This window comes from Apodemus sylvaticus, chromosome 22 (assembly GCF_947179515.1).
Source record: "Apodemus sylvaticus chromosome 22, mApoSyl1.1, whole genome shotgun sequence".
Taxonomy (NCBI): domain Eukaryota; kingdom Metazoa; phylum Chordata; class Mammalia; order Rodentia; family Muridae; genus Apodemus; species Apodemus sylvaticus.
Genome location: NC_067493.1, coordinates 11,910,401 through 11,925,897, shown reverse-complemented (window position 1 = coordinate 11,925,897; position 15,497 = coordinate 11,910,401). Strand labels below are relative to the sequence as shown.

At 39.1% G+C, this 15,497-nt stretch overlaps 1 protein-coding gene across 1 annotated transcript in view; it reads left to right on the top strand.

Moving 5' to 3' along the window:
- Nucleotides 1-14,928, top strand: part of LOC127673329 (zinc finger protein 431-like) — a 73,848-nt gene extending 58,920 nt beyond the window's left edge. Inside the window, exons 4-5 of the mRNA XM_052168962.1 lie at nt 2,664-2,673; nt 14,384-14,928. Of these exons, the coding sequence (XP_052024922.1) occupies nt 2,664-2,673; nt 14,384-14,928 (555 nt within the window). The remainder of the gene's footprint in view (nt 1-2,663; nt 2,674-14,383) is intronic.
- The last annotated feature ends 569 nt before the right edge of the window (nt 14,929-15,497 follow it).

Sequence of the window (15,497 nt, the reverse complement as noted above, 5' to 3'; positions counted from 1 at the left end):
GAATTTTAGAATCTATTAGAAATCCATTCAGTATCTGTGCCAGCACTATATCTTTCTGAAGACTTGATCAACCATGCTGTGTGAATCAGTGAGGAACATTTGATCCTATGTGTATGTTGGATGCCTACCAGATTACCAGTCTGTGTTAATAATTTGTGTTGGCCCAGTGTGGCTTTTCATATTTTTGGACACCAAATTGCAATCCTTGTTTTATACGCCTACTTCTCAGTTGAAGGTGATCCTAGAACACGTTTCTAACAAGGATTTTGGGCTAAATCACAGGAAGGAAGTGGATATCTCTAGCCTTTTGTAACCAACTTGCTTTCTCTCCATCCATTCACAGCTCTTGCCAGTTAACATATTTGCAAACAGGTCTCCCCCTATATATCCCAGGCACTAAATGACCAACCAAAGAGTACACATGGAGGGACCCATGCCTTCAGCTGCATATTTAGCAGAGAATGGCCTTCTTGGGCATCAATGGGAGAAGAGAACCTTGGTCCTGTGAAGGCTCGATGCTCCAGTGTAGGGAATATGAATTGGGCTGCTGGAATGGGTGGGTGGGTTGGGAACACACTTATAGTAGCAGGGGGAGGGGGATCTTTAATGGGATTTCTAGGGGGGCAGGGAAAGGGGATAACATTTGAAATATCAAGAAAGAAAGAAAATATCTAATAAAAATTGTGTGGTGGGGGTTAAGAAATAAAGCACACCACTTTCAATTTATATTGACATTGAAAAAAATTGGCATCTCTTGTTTTGAAAGGAAGAGGTGTTAAATGCCAGTGTCGCAGGAGATGTCGGTAAAGAAGAGCACTTCAGTTTCTGGTAAGTAGAGGGAAATTTTATCATGAAGGCAAAGGCTGTTCCATATGACATAAGCAATCTTGTCTGGACATTCCATTGTTCCCTGGAGAGCTCTAGGCACCCCCTGCGATGTCACCAGGGTTGTAACAACACTAATTGCTCCTATTGCATCCCCTATAGAGTTCACCCATATTAATGCTTTCAAGACAGAAGTGTGTCTACAAGAAGAATGAAACAGGAACTTAATTAAGGGAGAGGAAGAAATCTGGTGTTCCAAGTGTAAACCAGTAAGAAAGAGGTTGTGGTTGTAGAGAAAGAGTGATTCCTGGGAAGGAGACTTGGAAATTCTTGGAGAAGACATACTTGGGTCTGGCATCTAAGTAATGAGTCACAGGAAACAGCTTCTGTCAAGCTAATGAACTTTCAGTCTTATCAAAATTCCAGAAAAAAAAACATAATTCCAGCATAATACCCAAACCAGGTACTGGTAAAGCCAAAGTTATTTTACTCTTAATAAAATATTTTATGCTTTTACTCCTACTTTTGTTACCATTTACTCTTACAGGGTATTGAGGGTATAACATGGTAATAAAAGAAGGCCAGAATGAGGAGGTAACATTTACCAATTTATTGCAGGACATCACTGCACATTATTCTCAGTTGGCCATTTATAATCAGTGGCTATTAGATAGTACTAATGTGGAACCAAATGTGCATACATGACTCTATATACGGGCAACATAATCTTATGTTCTCAAACCTCCTTTGACTACCTCTCCTTGAGAATGACACACTTAGCTCTCTGGATCAGCTATTGTGGTTGACAGACATATTGGTAATGCAGACAAACTGTCAGAAGCAGAGAGTGGATATTTTGGCCAGATCAGGGTTGCTCTGTTCTTTCAGTTGGTGAGTTTTTCAGTCTCTAGATGATTTTCCTGCCCCTATATGACTTTATAAACCACAAACATGGGACTAATGTGACATAGTAAGACATTGGTTATCTCCAAAGATATAAGTGCTTGTAGAGTGTGCCATTTATCCCTGGCTCCTGTAACCAGAAGCTTGAAGGTTCTGTATGCACATAGAACACTATGTCATTGTAAATAAGCCTGGAGAGGTCATCTTTGTGGTCATTATAAGCATGTTTATGGAGGTAGAGGAAATGCCTGGCTGCTTAGATATCCAACACTCTATAAGATTATGGGAGAGCTGAGATCCATAGAGCACTCACCTTCAGCCTGGGCCAAAACATTAGCATTCCACTGGTTTCCAGGTAAACTCTTTGGGCCTCAGCATGGTTTGCCCTTTCTCTATGCTGTCTCACTACACAACTTTACTTGTGTTCTTCTACTTAAGAAGGTTGGCAGACAGCCATGAACCCTACCCACTACTGCCCTTACAAAGAAACGAGAAAAGAGGACAGACAGTCTAACCACACACTTGGTTTCCAGTGAGAGAAATGAGCTGTGGCATCCCCTGAGAGTCATCACTGAAAGATTCATTGACTATATGTATTGTTTCAAACTCCATGGTGTCAGTTTTTGCTCTGCAATGTCCTCCTCATCTTGTAGTTTTAAGGTATTTGTTTTATGAATCGGTACGCTTAGGATGTCCTGTGACTAACGACATGTCCCCAAATGATAATTCTAGGTGAGGCTGAACCAGAAAAACTTGGGTAGGAATGGAATGGAAAATGAGCCCCTGTGCTTCATTCAAATAAAACGTGGGACTGCGATCTGAGTGAAAGAATTTATGGTTTGAAGCTGTGAAGAGTAGGTTCTCAGCAGGAATAGAGAAATGGCTTGGCACCTGTTGCCTTTGTGAGATTCAAGCTGCTGGGAGAGTGTGGTGAGGCGTTTCAATGTTTTGGCATGTAACAGAGTTCTGGATACTCTGGATATAAGCTTGTGGCTCATGAAATCCACTTTTTTTTTTAAGCAGTGCTCTACTTCAAAGCCTTGGGTCTGTACACTTATTGCTGTGCATTGTGCCTTGTATTCTGTGACAATCTTCCTCCATGCATTTGTCCTGCATCCCACTGTGATCTCACTCTTTCTCTAATTATGCACACACACATGTGTGTGTGTGTGTGTGTGTGTGTGTGTGTGTGTAGCTATCTTACTGTCACCTTCTCTCCCTTTTGGTTTTTTCATAAACATTTACATTCTTTGCCATTTTCCCAGAATGTGAAAGCCAGGGTTCTGATTTATGTCTTACAAATTTTTCTGTTTCACAGTTTCAATGTACTTACAGGGCTGAGGTGTCAGAGCCACATTTTAAACAGCACAACTCTTGGTTTATGTGCTCAGCTTGGAGACACTTTGTAATCCCTTTGCTATATTTGAAGTGGTTCTACTATTTCAGCTCATTCCGAGAATATGGGCAATATCTAACTCTGCAGTAACAGTTACCCAGGTTTCTAGAAGCCCGTTTTGAAAACTGGAGAAAAAAATGTAGTTTGGTGTGGGCCAAGACCTGTAGCATCAACTCATGCCAACATAATAGAATAGACTGCACCCTGAGTCCTTCTGTGTGAGCCCGTGCAGGCAGAGCACCATCCACCTGAACGCATAACTTTGGTGGCCTCTGTCTGGATAATGTGCTTTAGAATTGCCATACTTTGCTAGGACGTAGGATTCATAATAATGAAGGCTTGTTGAGAAGAACTTTCAGTTCTTCTGCATAGACGACCAATGCATAGAGAAGAGTAGAGGAAAAGTATTTATGGTGGACTGCATGCCTGCACAAGTTTAGAATATATGAGGGACAGATGAAGATGCCATCTATGCTGGCAAATCAGGAATTTTTAAAAGGTCAGCATCCAGAGAAGTATGGTTGATTCTTTGCTGACATTCTGCCATAGGTCACCTGGTATCTGTAAACTGACCCAGACAGAGATAGTACCATCTGTAGACACACTGTAACTAGGTGAGACTAGCACTAGGACCAGGAACTAAGTAATTCCTATACTGAGTGGGTGTCACTGTCTATCTTAGTACCTGTAAATAACCTGCTCCTAGCTGTGCCTTACTCACCTGGGGTACTCTGTATAGTGTTTAGTTGCTTTGGAAAATAATACCAGATGGATAGACTGACCTAGCTTCCTCTACTAGCGCCATCTTCTGGTAGAGAACAGTTTGATATCAGGAATTCCCAGACTAAACCCTCCATAATAGAAAATGTGGCCTGAGGCATATTTATTGTCTGTCAGATGACAAAACAACCCTAGTATTCATAATATTCTATCAGCCATTCCTAAGGACCAGTTTTGGGATGGTCAAGATAGCAAACGAGTGTTTTCATACAGCCTGCCCTGCAATTTTTGTAGAATGCAGATGGAGTCATGAAGTTTACCTTAGTGGTAGAGTGTTTCTCTAACATGATCAATGCCTTAGAAACAATCTGACCAATATTTTTTTAATTAATTGTACCATTTGTTTTTCTACTATCAGACACCTCTTCCTTAGAATCTCTCTCCAAGCTAATAATATCTCTTCTAATAGCCTTGCAGTGTGTAAACAAATAATTTTGTTGCTTTTTCTATACAAGAATTTTTAGGACTTTTAATCATTCAGTGTAAATTATTCAATACATGGTTATTTCATTAGCTGATCCCTCTGCAATCCCTGACCCTGTGACTCCTGACCTTGCAAGCCCTAACCCTATCACCCTGCCTGAGCACTGCCCATCAGTTCCCCGCCAGTGCCTGACCCTGTGATATCATCGTGGGGGGACCCCCGTTGTCAAATATCAAAGCCTCTGAGTAAAAGAATTAAATTCTTATTGATGAAGAAACGTTGGAGAATAGAAACAAATAAGAGATTAGAGGAGTGACACATAAAGAAAACAGAATAAAAAATTAATACCAACAATTGACTATAAAAGAAAATAAATATATTTAAAAAAACACATAGTTATACTAACTTTGAAATAGAGCAGACATTCCCTGTTAGAGGGAATGACATTAATAAGACAGTATTTGACCTTGTCCCTATGTGCAATGTTACTGCAGACATACACAGCACAGCCAATGGTTTGTGTCTCAAATTTCTGGGCTGTCTTAACTATATCAGTGAGCATTCCATTTGTCTCCGCAGGAGAGTCCCTGAATTTGTAATTCAATATTCACTGGCACAAACTAACCTACCCAAATTGTACACCCCCAAAATCTTTTTTGGTTTCCACCACAACAGCTGACTTTCTTAAAAGTTAAACGGCGATGTAGCTATTGCCTATCCGATTTCACCAAGGAGTGTACACAGAAAACTGATTCTCATTTCCTGTTCTGAAGTTAAAAGCCATGTTTGACTTACAAATCCATTTTTGTTGCTGCAATGAACAATTCACTACTTGATTCCAATGGGTAATTTTAAAACTCTGTTGTGGTACAGCCTTTTAACTAAAGAATGCAGGAAGTTCAATAAAGAGGAAAGCAAGGTGATTTCCATGGGCAGCGCCATACTGGCACCCAGGTGACGTGAATCATCATAATTCATTTTGGAAATATTTTCCTAAAAGGCTGATATACAGCTGTCTTAGAATTAATATGCTTTCACAGGGATAAATCACTCTGCATATAATTAAATATTACTTTAAAATATCTGAAATGACAGCATGAATTTGGCTCTGGCTAAATCTTTTTCAGTTTTATGCCCCATGTTATACTTTAGACAACTAAAAAGGGGGCAGGAGATTGCAAGTCTAGTCAATTAGGAAGACGAAAGATTTACACAGCAAATATATTCCAGAAATTATTTCCAAATTATATGAGTACCCTAATACAAAGGGTCATTCTTCAGTGACAGAGTCATAAGTCAGAGATTTCAGATGATGGAAAAAAGAAACAGTAGAAGGAAAGATATATAAATGTTGTGGTGGGAAGGTCTTAGAGAAGCCATGCCTTCTGCTAAGCAAAGTTCTTAAGAATAGCATCTTTTGAACTACTTACAGAGGGAAAATGGAAAGAAATTGGAGACTTCTATGAAGCCAGCAGAAACTATCATACAATAGGACAAACTTGGGGGGAGTCTCATAAGCAATGCTTCACTAGGAGAATACTCCTTATCTCAAGAATATTACAACCCAAGCCTACACTGGCCTTAGGACTGATAACTGCAACCTCATATGGTAGAGAGACTTGGGTTCTGAGGATATAAAATGCCCTGAATGCCTTGGCCCCAGTCCATTACCAGCTCTCCCTAACATATTCCTAGCTTTAGACAAGGAGCTCTATTTTATTCTCAGTATATTTTGGACTCAGGAAAAGCTCACAAGGCCTAGGCCCCAGCCTATTATTAGAGGACCTTAAGGAAAGACATGTTGGATAAGGATAGCTCACCAAACAATAGTCTCTCTCTCTCTCTCTCTCTCTCTCTCTCTCTCTCTCTCTCTCTCTCTCTCTCTCTCTCTCTCCAAACACCCTCTCAATTGTGTTTTTTTTTACTTACATTACAAATGTTGCCCAAGTATCCTGTTCCACCTCCCAGCATTCTTTACCCCATTCCCCCTTCCCTTTTACTTTGAGAGGGTGCTCCATCACCCCACCTCCACTCCTGCTATCCACGCTCCCAGAATCACCTCACATCTGCCATTCTCCTTGATGGCATCAAGTCTCTGCAGGACTAGGTGTATAGTCTCCCACTGAGTACAGACAATGCAGTCCTCTGCTATATATGTTCCTGGGGCCATGCACCAGTCCATACATGCTCTTTGGTGGATTGCTTAGTCTCTGTGAGATCCCAGGGATCTGGTTTACTAGACACTGTTGGTCTTCTTAAGGGATTGGCATCTCTCAGAGCCTCTTCGTTCCTTCCCCTAAGTCATCCTCTAACTCTGACCTGAGTCCAATGATTGGCTGTAAGTATTTGCATCTGTCTCAGTTGTTGTTAGGGCCTTTCAGAAGACAGTCATGCTCAGCTCCTGACTGCAAGTACATAGGTGTTTTTCCCTCTCAAATGGCTGTCAGCTAGTGTAGTCTTTCCTATGAGGCAGAACTGTGCTTTTCTCAATTAGAAAATGGGCACTTGAGGCACACCAGGCCTTAATGTTGGTTATGATATTGTAATGATCCATGGAAATGCTTATTACAGTCCTGATTTTTGCTATGAGCATGTGCCAAGCAAATGGACATTTGTGTTGTACATTACAGTTGTCTCTCCTGTTATGGTTTGCAGCCATATATCTAGACAAACCTAGTGAACACATATGTGAATCCTACCATCCTAGTCTCTCACCGGCCTGCTTAGCATACTACTCATTGGTGGGGTGTTTTTGAGGCAGTCACTATCAAATAAATGCTACTTACTCTCACTATTTCCTAAGCTTGGTAAGTCCTTTACATTATAAATTTTACTCTTCTACATTACAGGTTATTATGGCAGTGCTCCCCAAAATATGAGATGCCTTTTAACAGCTCTACAAAATTACCTGCAGGTGGATCTTACACATAAGTGGTAAATGCTGAGGGCAGAACTTGTTTAAGAATCAAGAGAAACTAGGGATATCAATGTTAGGCATCCTGCCCATGACATTTCTACAAGCAAGCCCCTGATCTAAAAGTTTTTAGCAGATTCAGCCCTGGTAGTGAACTTATTCAGAGGTCACCACCTGATGTACCAAATGTAAAGCACCACAAGGGACCTCACAAGTGGCCCCATCTGGCTACATGCTTCCCATCCAGCACCAGGGAGGACCTACCGCCCCAGCTCCACTACTCCTGCAAATTCTCCTCAATATTGGCAGAGACCTTGTGCTCAACATGTCTCAAAAACAGAACTTACTTGAAGGCACCACACAGCACCCAAGAGCAGCACTCAAAGCAGGACACCGAGAACCATTCAAGCCTGTTAAGCCAAAAACAAACTTTAACATGTCACCAGGAAGAATCTGCCTCTTAGTCTGACTGGCAATTCTGCCTGGTGTCTTACTCCTCTTCAAGGTTAGAATGTGCTTCCAGTCCTGTTCCAGAACTTTCACATATGTCAGTTCAGGTTTGCACACCCATAGCATTTGTGCCTGTCCTCCAAGAATGTTATCCATCTGCACTCCCACCCAGCAGTGGAGGAAGACACACCATTGCAACTGAGGCTGTGAGGCTGTTCAGCTGCTTTCTCCTCCCCTTTGTGAGCAATGATTCTGCACTCATCATGAGCTGACTTCATAGCTTTTTTGAGAATTCAGCACAGCACTTTCTCTTCTTCTTTCTGAAATCTAGGGGGATAACCTGTTACTTGACTTGCACAGGAGGTATAAAGCTGGCCCATCAGAAAAAGGAGCCCAGTTAAGAGCCCAGGCTCTTAACATTAAAGAGGGATTTTAGGAAACATGTGTTTGCTATGTGGCTTCATACAATTCCCTTCTACTATATTTTTCATATGAATAAAACCCGGGAGAAAACCAGGAAACAGATGACAAACACTGTAGAACACTATTTATTGTCACACATCTTTCTCAGTGGAAAGGTGGGAAAAAAACCCACAGTTGTGTTAGAACAAATTCTCTAGATCAAAATATCTCATAGAGAGGGTGAATTTTTCTGTGCATGTAGAAAGAAGATTTACAATAATGTCTCAGAGACAGTTGTCCTCTTCTTCTAATAATGGCTGTCTGCCAAGGGAAACTTCAAAATCAAGGACTTATCCTCCAGTGAAAGGGAGCTGCAATTTCCCTGAGCCCAGCATGAAGCCAGAGCAGAAAACTCTTGTTTCCTAAAGTCACTACTTAAAGTTAATAGCCTGGGCACCCTTCCCCTTGTGAGTCAGATTGATATCTTCAGTGCACCTGAGGAATGGGCTATGCAACTTATTAACCTTGATTACATGAAGGGGAAGGCAAATGCTCTGAGGAAAGCTCAAGCAAGGTCTGAATTTAGGTCCTGTCAAGTGCATGGTCATTGCTAACAAGGAGAGTAACAGACAGCTGAATAGCCTGAGGTGGAATAGTTCGGTCCTTCCATAGGGCTGGTTGGTGTGAAAGTCCTCTTGCAAGGCAGGGCACAAATGCTAAGTGAGTGCAATCCACTCCTAAGATATGTAAAAAATTTCACCCTGGACTAGATGCACAATTTAACTGTAAGTAGTGGGAAGGCTTACTGGCCAATCTAGAACTCAAGACAGACCTGCCATTCAAAGAAAGAGGCGGGATCTTCCGGGTACCTTTCTTCAAGTTCCCTGTGGCTTTGCAGACCAGGATAGTTCACTGTTTCCTGATCTGAGCTCTGCTGTTCTGTGTTGTGCTGTGAGAGGACCTCGGGGAAGCCCTGAAATCTGAACATGGTAAGCACAGTATATCTTTCCACAGTGGGGAGGAACAGGTGGCTGATCAGAGGGTGCTGAGGTGCAGGCTCCTATCAGTGGTTGGATGGGAAACATCAGCTAGATGTGACTACCTGTGCAGTTTCTAGTGATGCTTCTTACTTGTTAAATAAGATGGTGACCTCTGAATAGCATTACTATCAAGGCTGAATCTTCCCAAATCATTTGTAGCATTGGTTTGCTTGATTCTGAAGGATATGTCCAAAACATTTTTGTGTTTTACACTACACATTGAGAGGGCAGGTATGAAACTAATAGGTCTATTTTAACCTATGATTTGTTTTGGTTTTATTTTTTATTTCAGTTTTCATATTTCTTTACATGTATATTGTTTTGGATATTTTGTGGCAAGGGAACTTTTTTTTTGTTTCAATCTATTTGGTATTTTGGATGCTTCATGTACCTTAATAGGAATCTTTATCTTTAGTTTAAAAATTATACATGTAATATTTCATTAAAACTATTTTCTTGACCTTTGTGCTGATATTCTTTTATTACAGTCAATTGAAGTCTTTGCTTCTGATACATTGCGGTGTTCCTCGTTATTTAGTGCCAGTAAAATTTTATACACAAATTATTTTTTGACCAATAAGTCAATTTATTCTATTTATCTTACTTTCTTGTTCGGTATGCGTGAACCTTGCCTCTGTAGTTGTCAACGTGCAGGTAATTTCAATGGCCTGCTCTCAGGAACTGAGCACCTGCTTTAATCATTACCTGCCCCCATCAATTGCTGCTGTTGTCAGGTGTGCTTTATATACATGGAGCACTAGCTTCAGCTGCTCTCTATATTTGTTCCGTTTCTGTTCTCTACACAAGCCCCAGCTATAGTCTTTCTCTACTCTCATCCCAGGCTCTCTGCTCCCTATATGTGTTCCAGTCCACAGGTCCTCTTGTGTACCTCTATCCCTTCCCCAAGTTCTCACTCCTCTCCTTTCCACAAAACAACTTCTTTTGTATCAGAACTCTTGTACATTTTAATTTTTGAGGACCTGCTGTGACAGGACACCTTGGATTTCTTGGTGACATATTTCCCTGGATATATTCATTATATACCTATGCTGGTGTCTATGCATCTGGGTTTGTGGTGATAATAGGTCTATTGGTTTGTCTTGTTTGGGTGGTAATTTTATTCCCGAGTTACTGTTTGCAATCTGTATTTTCAGATAACGTTGGATGAGTGTTGCCCACTTTTCTTTCCTGTTTGGTGGGTATGTTCAAGATGGAATGCTTGTTAATGTTGAAAGCTGGGAGAAGTGGCAGGCAGGAAGATATATATCCACTAGGAGACACTAGTCAGTACAGAGGTTAAGCTGTCTCTGATATTTGTACAGTGTTAGGGAGAGCTGTGTAAATTGCATGTGGGATAATAAATAATGTGGTAAATCTTATGGAAAGCCTACCTTGTCTCCTGTCAGGCAGGGCATGTGGTTGAAAAATAAGTGTGCATTCCTGTCCACTGGAAGAGGAAGGGTTATTCTGTACCATTTTATGTTGGAGATAGGACTTGCTTTCTCATTTTAAAAGATTCGACTTTCAAGATATTACCTTGAGTGTCAGACATTTGACACTTTAGACATTTGAACTGTGTAGGAGCTCCTGCAGACTATTAGTATCACTGTAGACTGAATGCATTTTCATCACAGGATAAACATGAGACTATAGCATCCAGGGTCAGAATGGAATTAATTGTGTCCCCTGGATATCCCCACACTGTGGGGCTTCAAGTTTCTGCTGGGTTAAGTGCATCTTCTCCACTGAGGCCAGACTTTGGAGTACAGTAAAAGGAACAGATACCAAAGATAGACAGCAGCTTTAGGGACAGCACCTGTTCTAGTTGTTGGAGGACCTCCATGAAGACTAACTTGAACTTCTGCTTCTTATGTGCCAGGGACCTTAGTCCAGCCTGTGTCTGCTATTTGGTTGATGGCTCACTCTCTCAATATCCTCAAGGTTAAAGGTTCATTGAGTCTGCAAGACTTCCTGTGGAGTTTCTACCATCTTCAGGGCATTCAACATTTCCCCAAGTGTACGTTAGGAGTCTACAAGGACCATCCCATGTTTCACTGTGGTTCTCTGCATCTATTTCAGTCAGCTGCTGGGTGAAGCCTCTCATTGCACACTTATGCAAGGCTCCTTTCTGGGAGCATAACATTGTATCCATAATAATGTTAAGGATTGGAGATTGCCCATAAGGTTTTTCTCTAGCTGGGTTAATTTTCATTGGGCATTCCCTCATTCTGTGCTCTAAGTGTGCTCCTGATTTTCTTTTATATGGGACAGATTTTGTTCTGTGTGTCTACTGTACTGTAGTTGAAACTGATCCCTCAGGTTTCTTCTCATGCTCCCATACAGTCAATGTTTGGATTCTGTCCCTAAATTACATAAGATGCTTTAGCCCCATTTGCATTTAATGCTAAGCTATTTTGCAAGCCCGGTGATTTATTTTATTAATTTTATTCCTTTTTTGTTGTTTTTTTTTAAGACAAAAATCTCTCTGTGAATTCTTTCCTGTCCTGATAGTCAATATAGGAACCATATAAGTCACCTGAAATGGTTTTGCACAATAAGGATATGCTTTTGTTCAACTTTTAATCCTCATGCTTCACTTTGAAAATTGGCCAAATAAATAGGTTATATTCTATTTCTCAAGTTGATATATGTTCATTACATCGATACTACCTGAGACTTCACAGTCCTTGGATTCCAGGTGTATGATGTACTTCCTCACACTTGTGATTGTTCTGAAATGTTTGAACAAATAGCATTTTGCCTATGTGTATAAATGTGAATATCATATGTCTCTTCTTTACTGTTGTCATAAGATGGCCTCAGAATTCTTGATATTGAAGTAATTAGTAGTTGGTGGTCCACATTGTGAGAAATTGACAAACACAATGTGGAAGACCAGCTAAAGCTTTCCACTGCTGAGCTCTCTCTCCTGCCCTATATTGCTTATTTATGATCAACATTTATATTACTATATTTTCATCTGTTCATTTGCAACTGTTTAAGCATGCATTCCCTTTTAATAAAATTTTATTAATATTATAGTTTAAAATGTTGCACTTCATGTTTCTAAAAGATGAATATGGATCAGAAGTGACTGTTTAATTCTTTGTGGGAACTTTTAGTAAAGAACTGTGAGTTCTCTATTTTTGTTTTTTTGGTTTATTTTTGTAGGGATTGAGGATCTTAATATATAACATTTGCTCTAGAACACATTACATAGGCCATGCCTGCATCTAGCTGTATGACATACACTTGCCTGCACTTCGATGATTAAAGAAATGGGCAAATGCATCCAGTATGTCCATCACTTTTGTAGTTAGCAATTGTTCATACAATTTTTCAGATGTGAGTTCAATATTGTAGATGTTTCCTGTGCATTTCTCTCTCAAATGGCATTTCTCTGGCAAGGCTGTATCCTATTCAAAGTGGTCAAAAGCAACACACGTGAATCTTGTAATTCAAGCACCTTCTTAAATGATTCAGTGATTGTGAATTCTGCATCAGAATATAAGTGGAGCAAGTGCCAAAATTATATGAATATGTTTTCGAAAAAGCATGTATTTCCTTTACATTGATGCTAGTATCATGCTTTGTGTTGTACAAATGTATGGGATATTTAGGATGCAGAAACTTTTGATGATGTGCATGTGAAATTCACTGAGGAAGAGTGGAATTTGCTGGATATTTCCCAGAAGAATCTCTACAAAAATGTGATGTTGGAAACCTACCTGAACCTCAAAGCTATAGGTAAGACTTATTTTTTTTCTAAAAGAAACAAAGGTTTATTGTTTATTGGTGATCTTCTATTATTTTAATAGTGAATAATGAAGATAGAGCTGAATAATCCAGTTTCACTAAATTTTCACTGTAACTTTAATGGTACAGTGAAAATTCACAGTACCTTGAATTTTTTCTAATTTCCAATAGTATATCATTCATTTCTGGTACTGTGTTTTAGACTATAATTGTGAAGACAAACATCTTGAAGAACATTTTCAAAGTAGTAGAAGACATGAAAGGTGATTTTCATGTGGAAGCTGATACAAATTTGCCTCTGTGGAATTTTTCATATCTTTTGGAATCTCCAATGAAAAGCAAGAGTGTAAAATAACAGTCCTTTAAGTATAGCTAATATTATAACATTCTTACGAAGCCATATACATCAAGATCCGATATCTCATTTTTGTATCCATTTGATAAGTAGCTAAGTTAGAGCTGTGCTGTGGACCCGCCAATCTGTATAGTGTCATAGTACTTAGATATTGTACATTGAATAATGATAAATTTATATCCTAAACATTCTAGTAAGCAAATAGTCCATAGTATAATTGGTGTTACTCATATTCTTGTAGTAATATTGTTAAGTTTTGTGAGAGGAAATTTTAGGAGAATCAAGAATGTCGTTGTCGAGAAACATTAATCTATATTGCACATGTTATGAGGAACAAAAATTCAAACAGTCTAAATGCAATATGTAAACCTTTCATTTGTCATTCTTTTTTTAAAGTTAGGTATATTATGTATCCCAATGGATAAAAACCCTGTGAGCATAGGGATATTGAAAGAAGCAACATAAAATTTGTGGTCTTAAAAATGAGGAGATATGTAGTATTCTGTATTTGATAGAAATTAGGAATATGATAGACATTTGCAATTAATTGGTTTTCTAGTTTTATGGGGAACATCCCAAAACTCAAAGTGTAGAAAAGCAATATGGGTACTAGGAATTTGGAAATACTTCTGTGTGTCCTTGTTCACAGTCCAATGTGTTGTAATTCACACTACAGTTAAAATTATGAATGCAATCAGTGTTATCAAGATCAGAGTTGTTCCACCTTTCTTAAGAAAGCTGAATCATGTCATATAAAAATACCATATAAAAATAATTTGTCATAAATATGAGCCATATAATAACCATCACAGTTGTCTTGAACAATTCCTGATGAGGGAGAACACCATGAACATACAAAGTGCTAAAACCTTGAGATCTGATGCTTCTTTATCATCAGTCCAAATTGTAAACATAATTCATATGGTTACATGATTGATCAGTGTAATAAAAGTGGAAAAGATTTCACATTTGCTAATTATCGTTGCAGGCATGTAAGAAGTCAGAGTGGAGTGAAACTCTGCGAGTGTAATCAATGTGGTAAAGCCTTTGCACAGCACAATACTTTCCAATACCATAAAAGAACACATACTGGAGAGAAACCTTATGAATGTAATCAATGTGGAAAAGCTTTTCCCAGGTCACAGTGACCTCAAAAGACATAAACTGACACATACTGGAGAGAAACCTTATGAATGTAACCAATGTGGTAAAGCCTTTACAAGACCCACTCATCTCCAATATCATAAAAGACCACATACTGGAGAGAAACATTATGAATGTAATCAATGTGGTAAAACATTTGCAAGGCCCAATCATCTCCAATATCATAAAAGATCACATACTGGAGAGAAACCTTACAAATGTAATCAATGTGAAAAAGTGTTTGCAGCACCCAGTCATCTCCAATATCATAAAAGAACACATACTGGAGAGAAACCATATGAATGTAATCATTGTGGTAAAGCCTTTGCAAGTCACAGTGTTCTCAAAAGACATAAACTGATACATACTGGAGAGAAACCTTATGAATGTAACCAATGTGGTAAAGCCTTTGCAGGTCACTATGTTCTCCAAAGACATAAACTGACACATACTGGAGAGAAAACTTATGAATGTAATCAATGTTTTAAAGCCTTTTCACGGCACAGTAATCTCCAAAGACATAAGAAAACACATACTTGAGAGAAACAGTACAAATATAATCAATGTGGTAAAACCATTGCAACACCCATTAATCTCCACTATGATCAAAGAACACATACCAGACAGAAACTTCATTAATGTAATCAATGTGGTAAAGAATATTCACAAGGGAGAAATCTGCAAATTTTCTGTGCTAGATAGAAACCTACAGAATATAATCATGAATTAAGTGGGAGTTAGAGGTCTATCATATTAGGAATATGATAGACATTGGTGCTTGGGATTATTTCCACTCTGGAGATGGTTCTTTTGATGCCTTGGCAAAGAAGATTGCTTCCTTTTACCCTTGTCTGAAGAGTTTCCTTGAGGTTATGTGAAAGAGATTTACATTAATTGCTTTGACAACGTAAGTCGTGAAAATCACCACATAGAATTTGCCCTTACAGTTTTTAACAAGTATAGAAAACTAAGAAATGAAAAATATAAAACATAAGGTTCAAAATGCAAGTCATCATCAGGATGTTAAAGGAAGGTTAATCCTGTGATCAAACATATTCAATGGTGTTAAAGGAATGGTTCCTTTAGGACAAGGTTCCATCCAGCTAAAC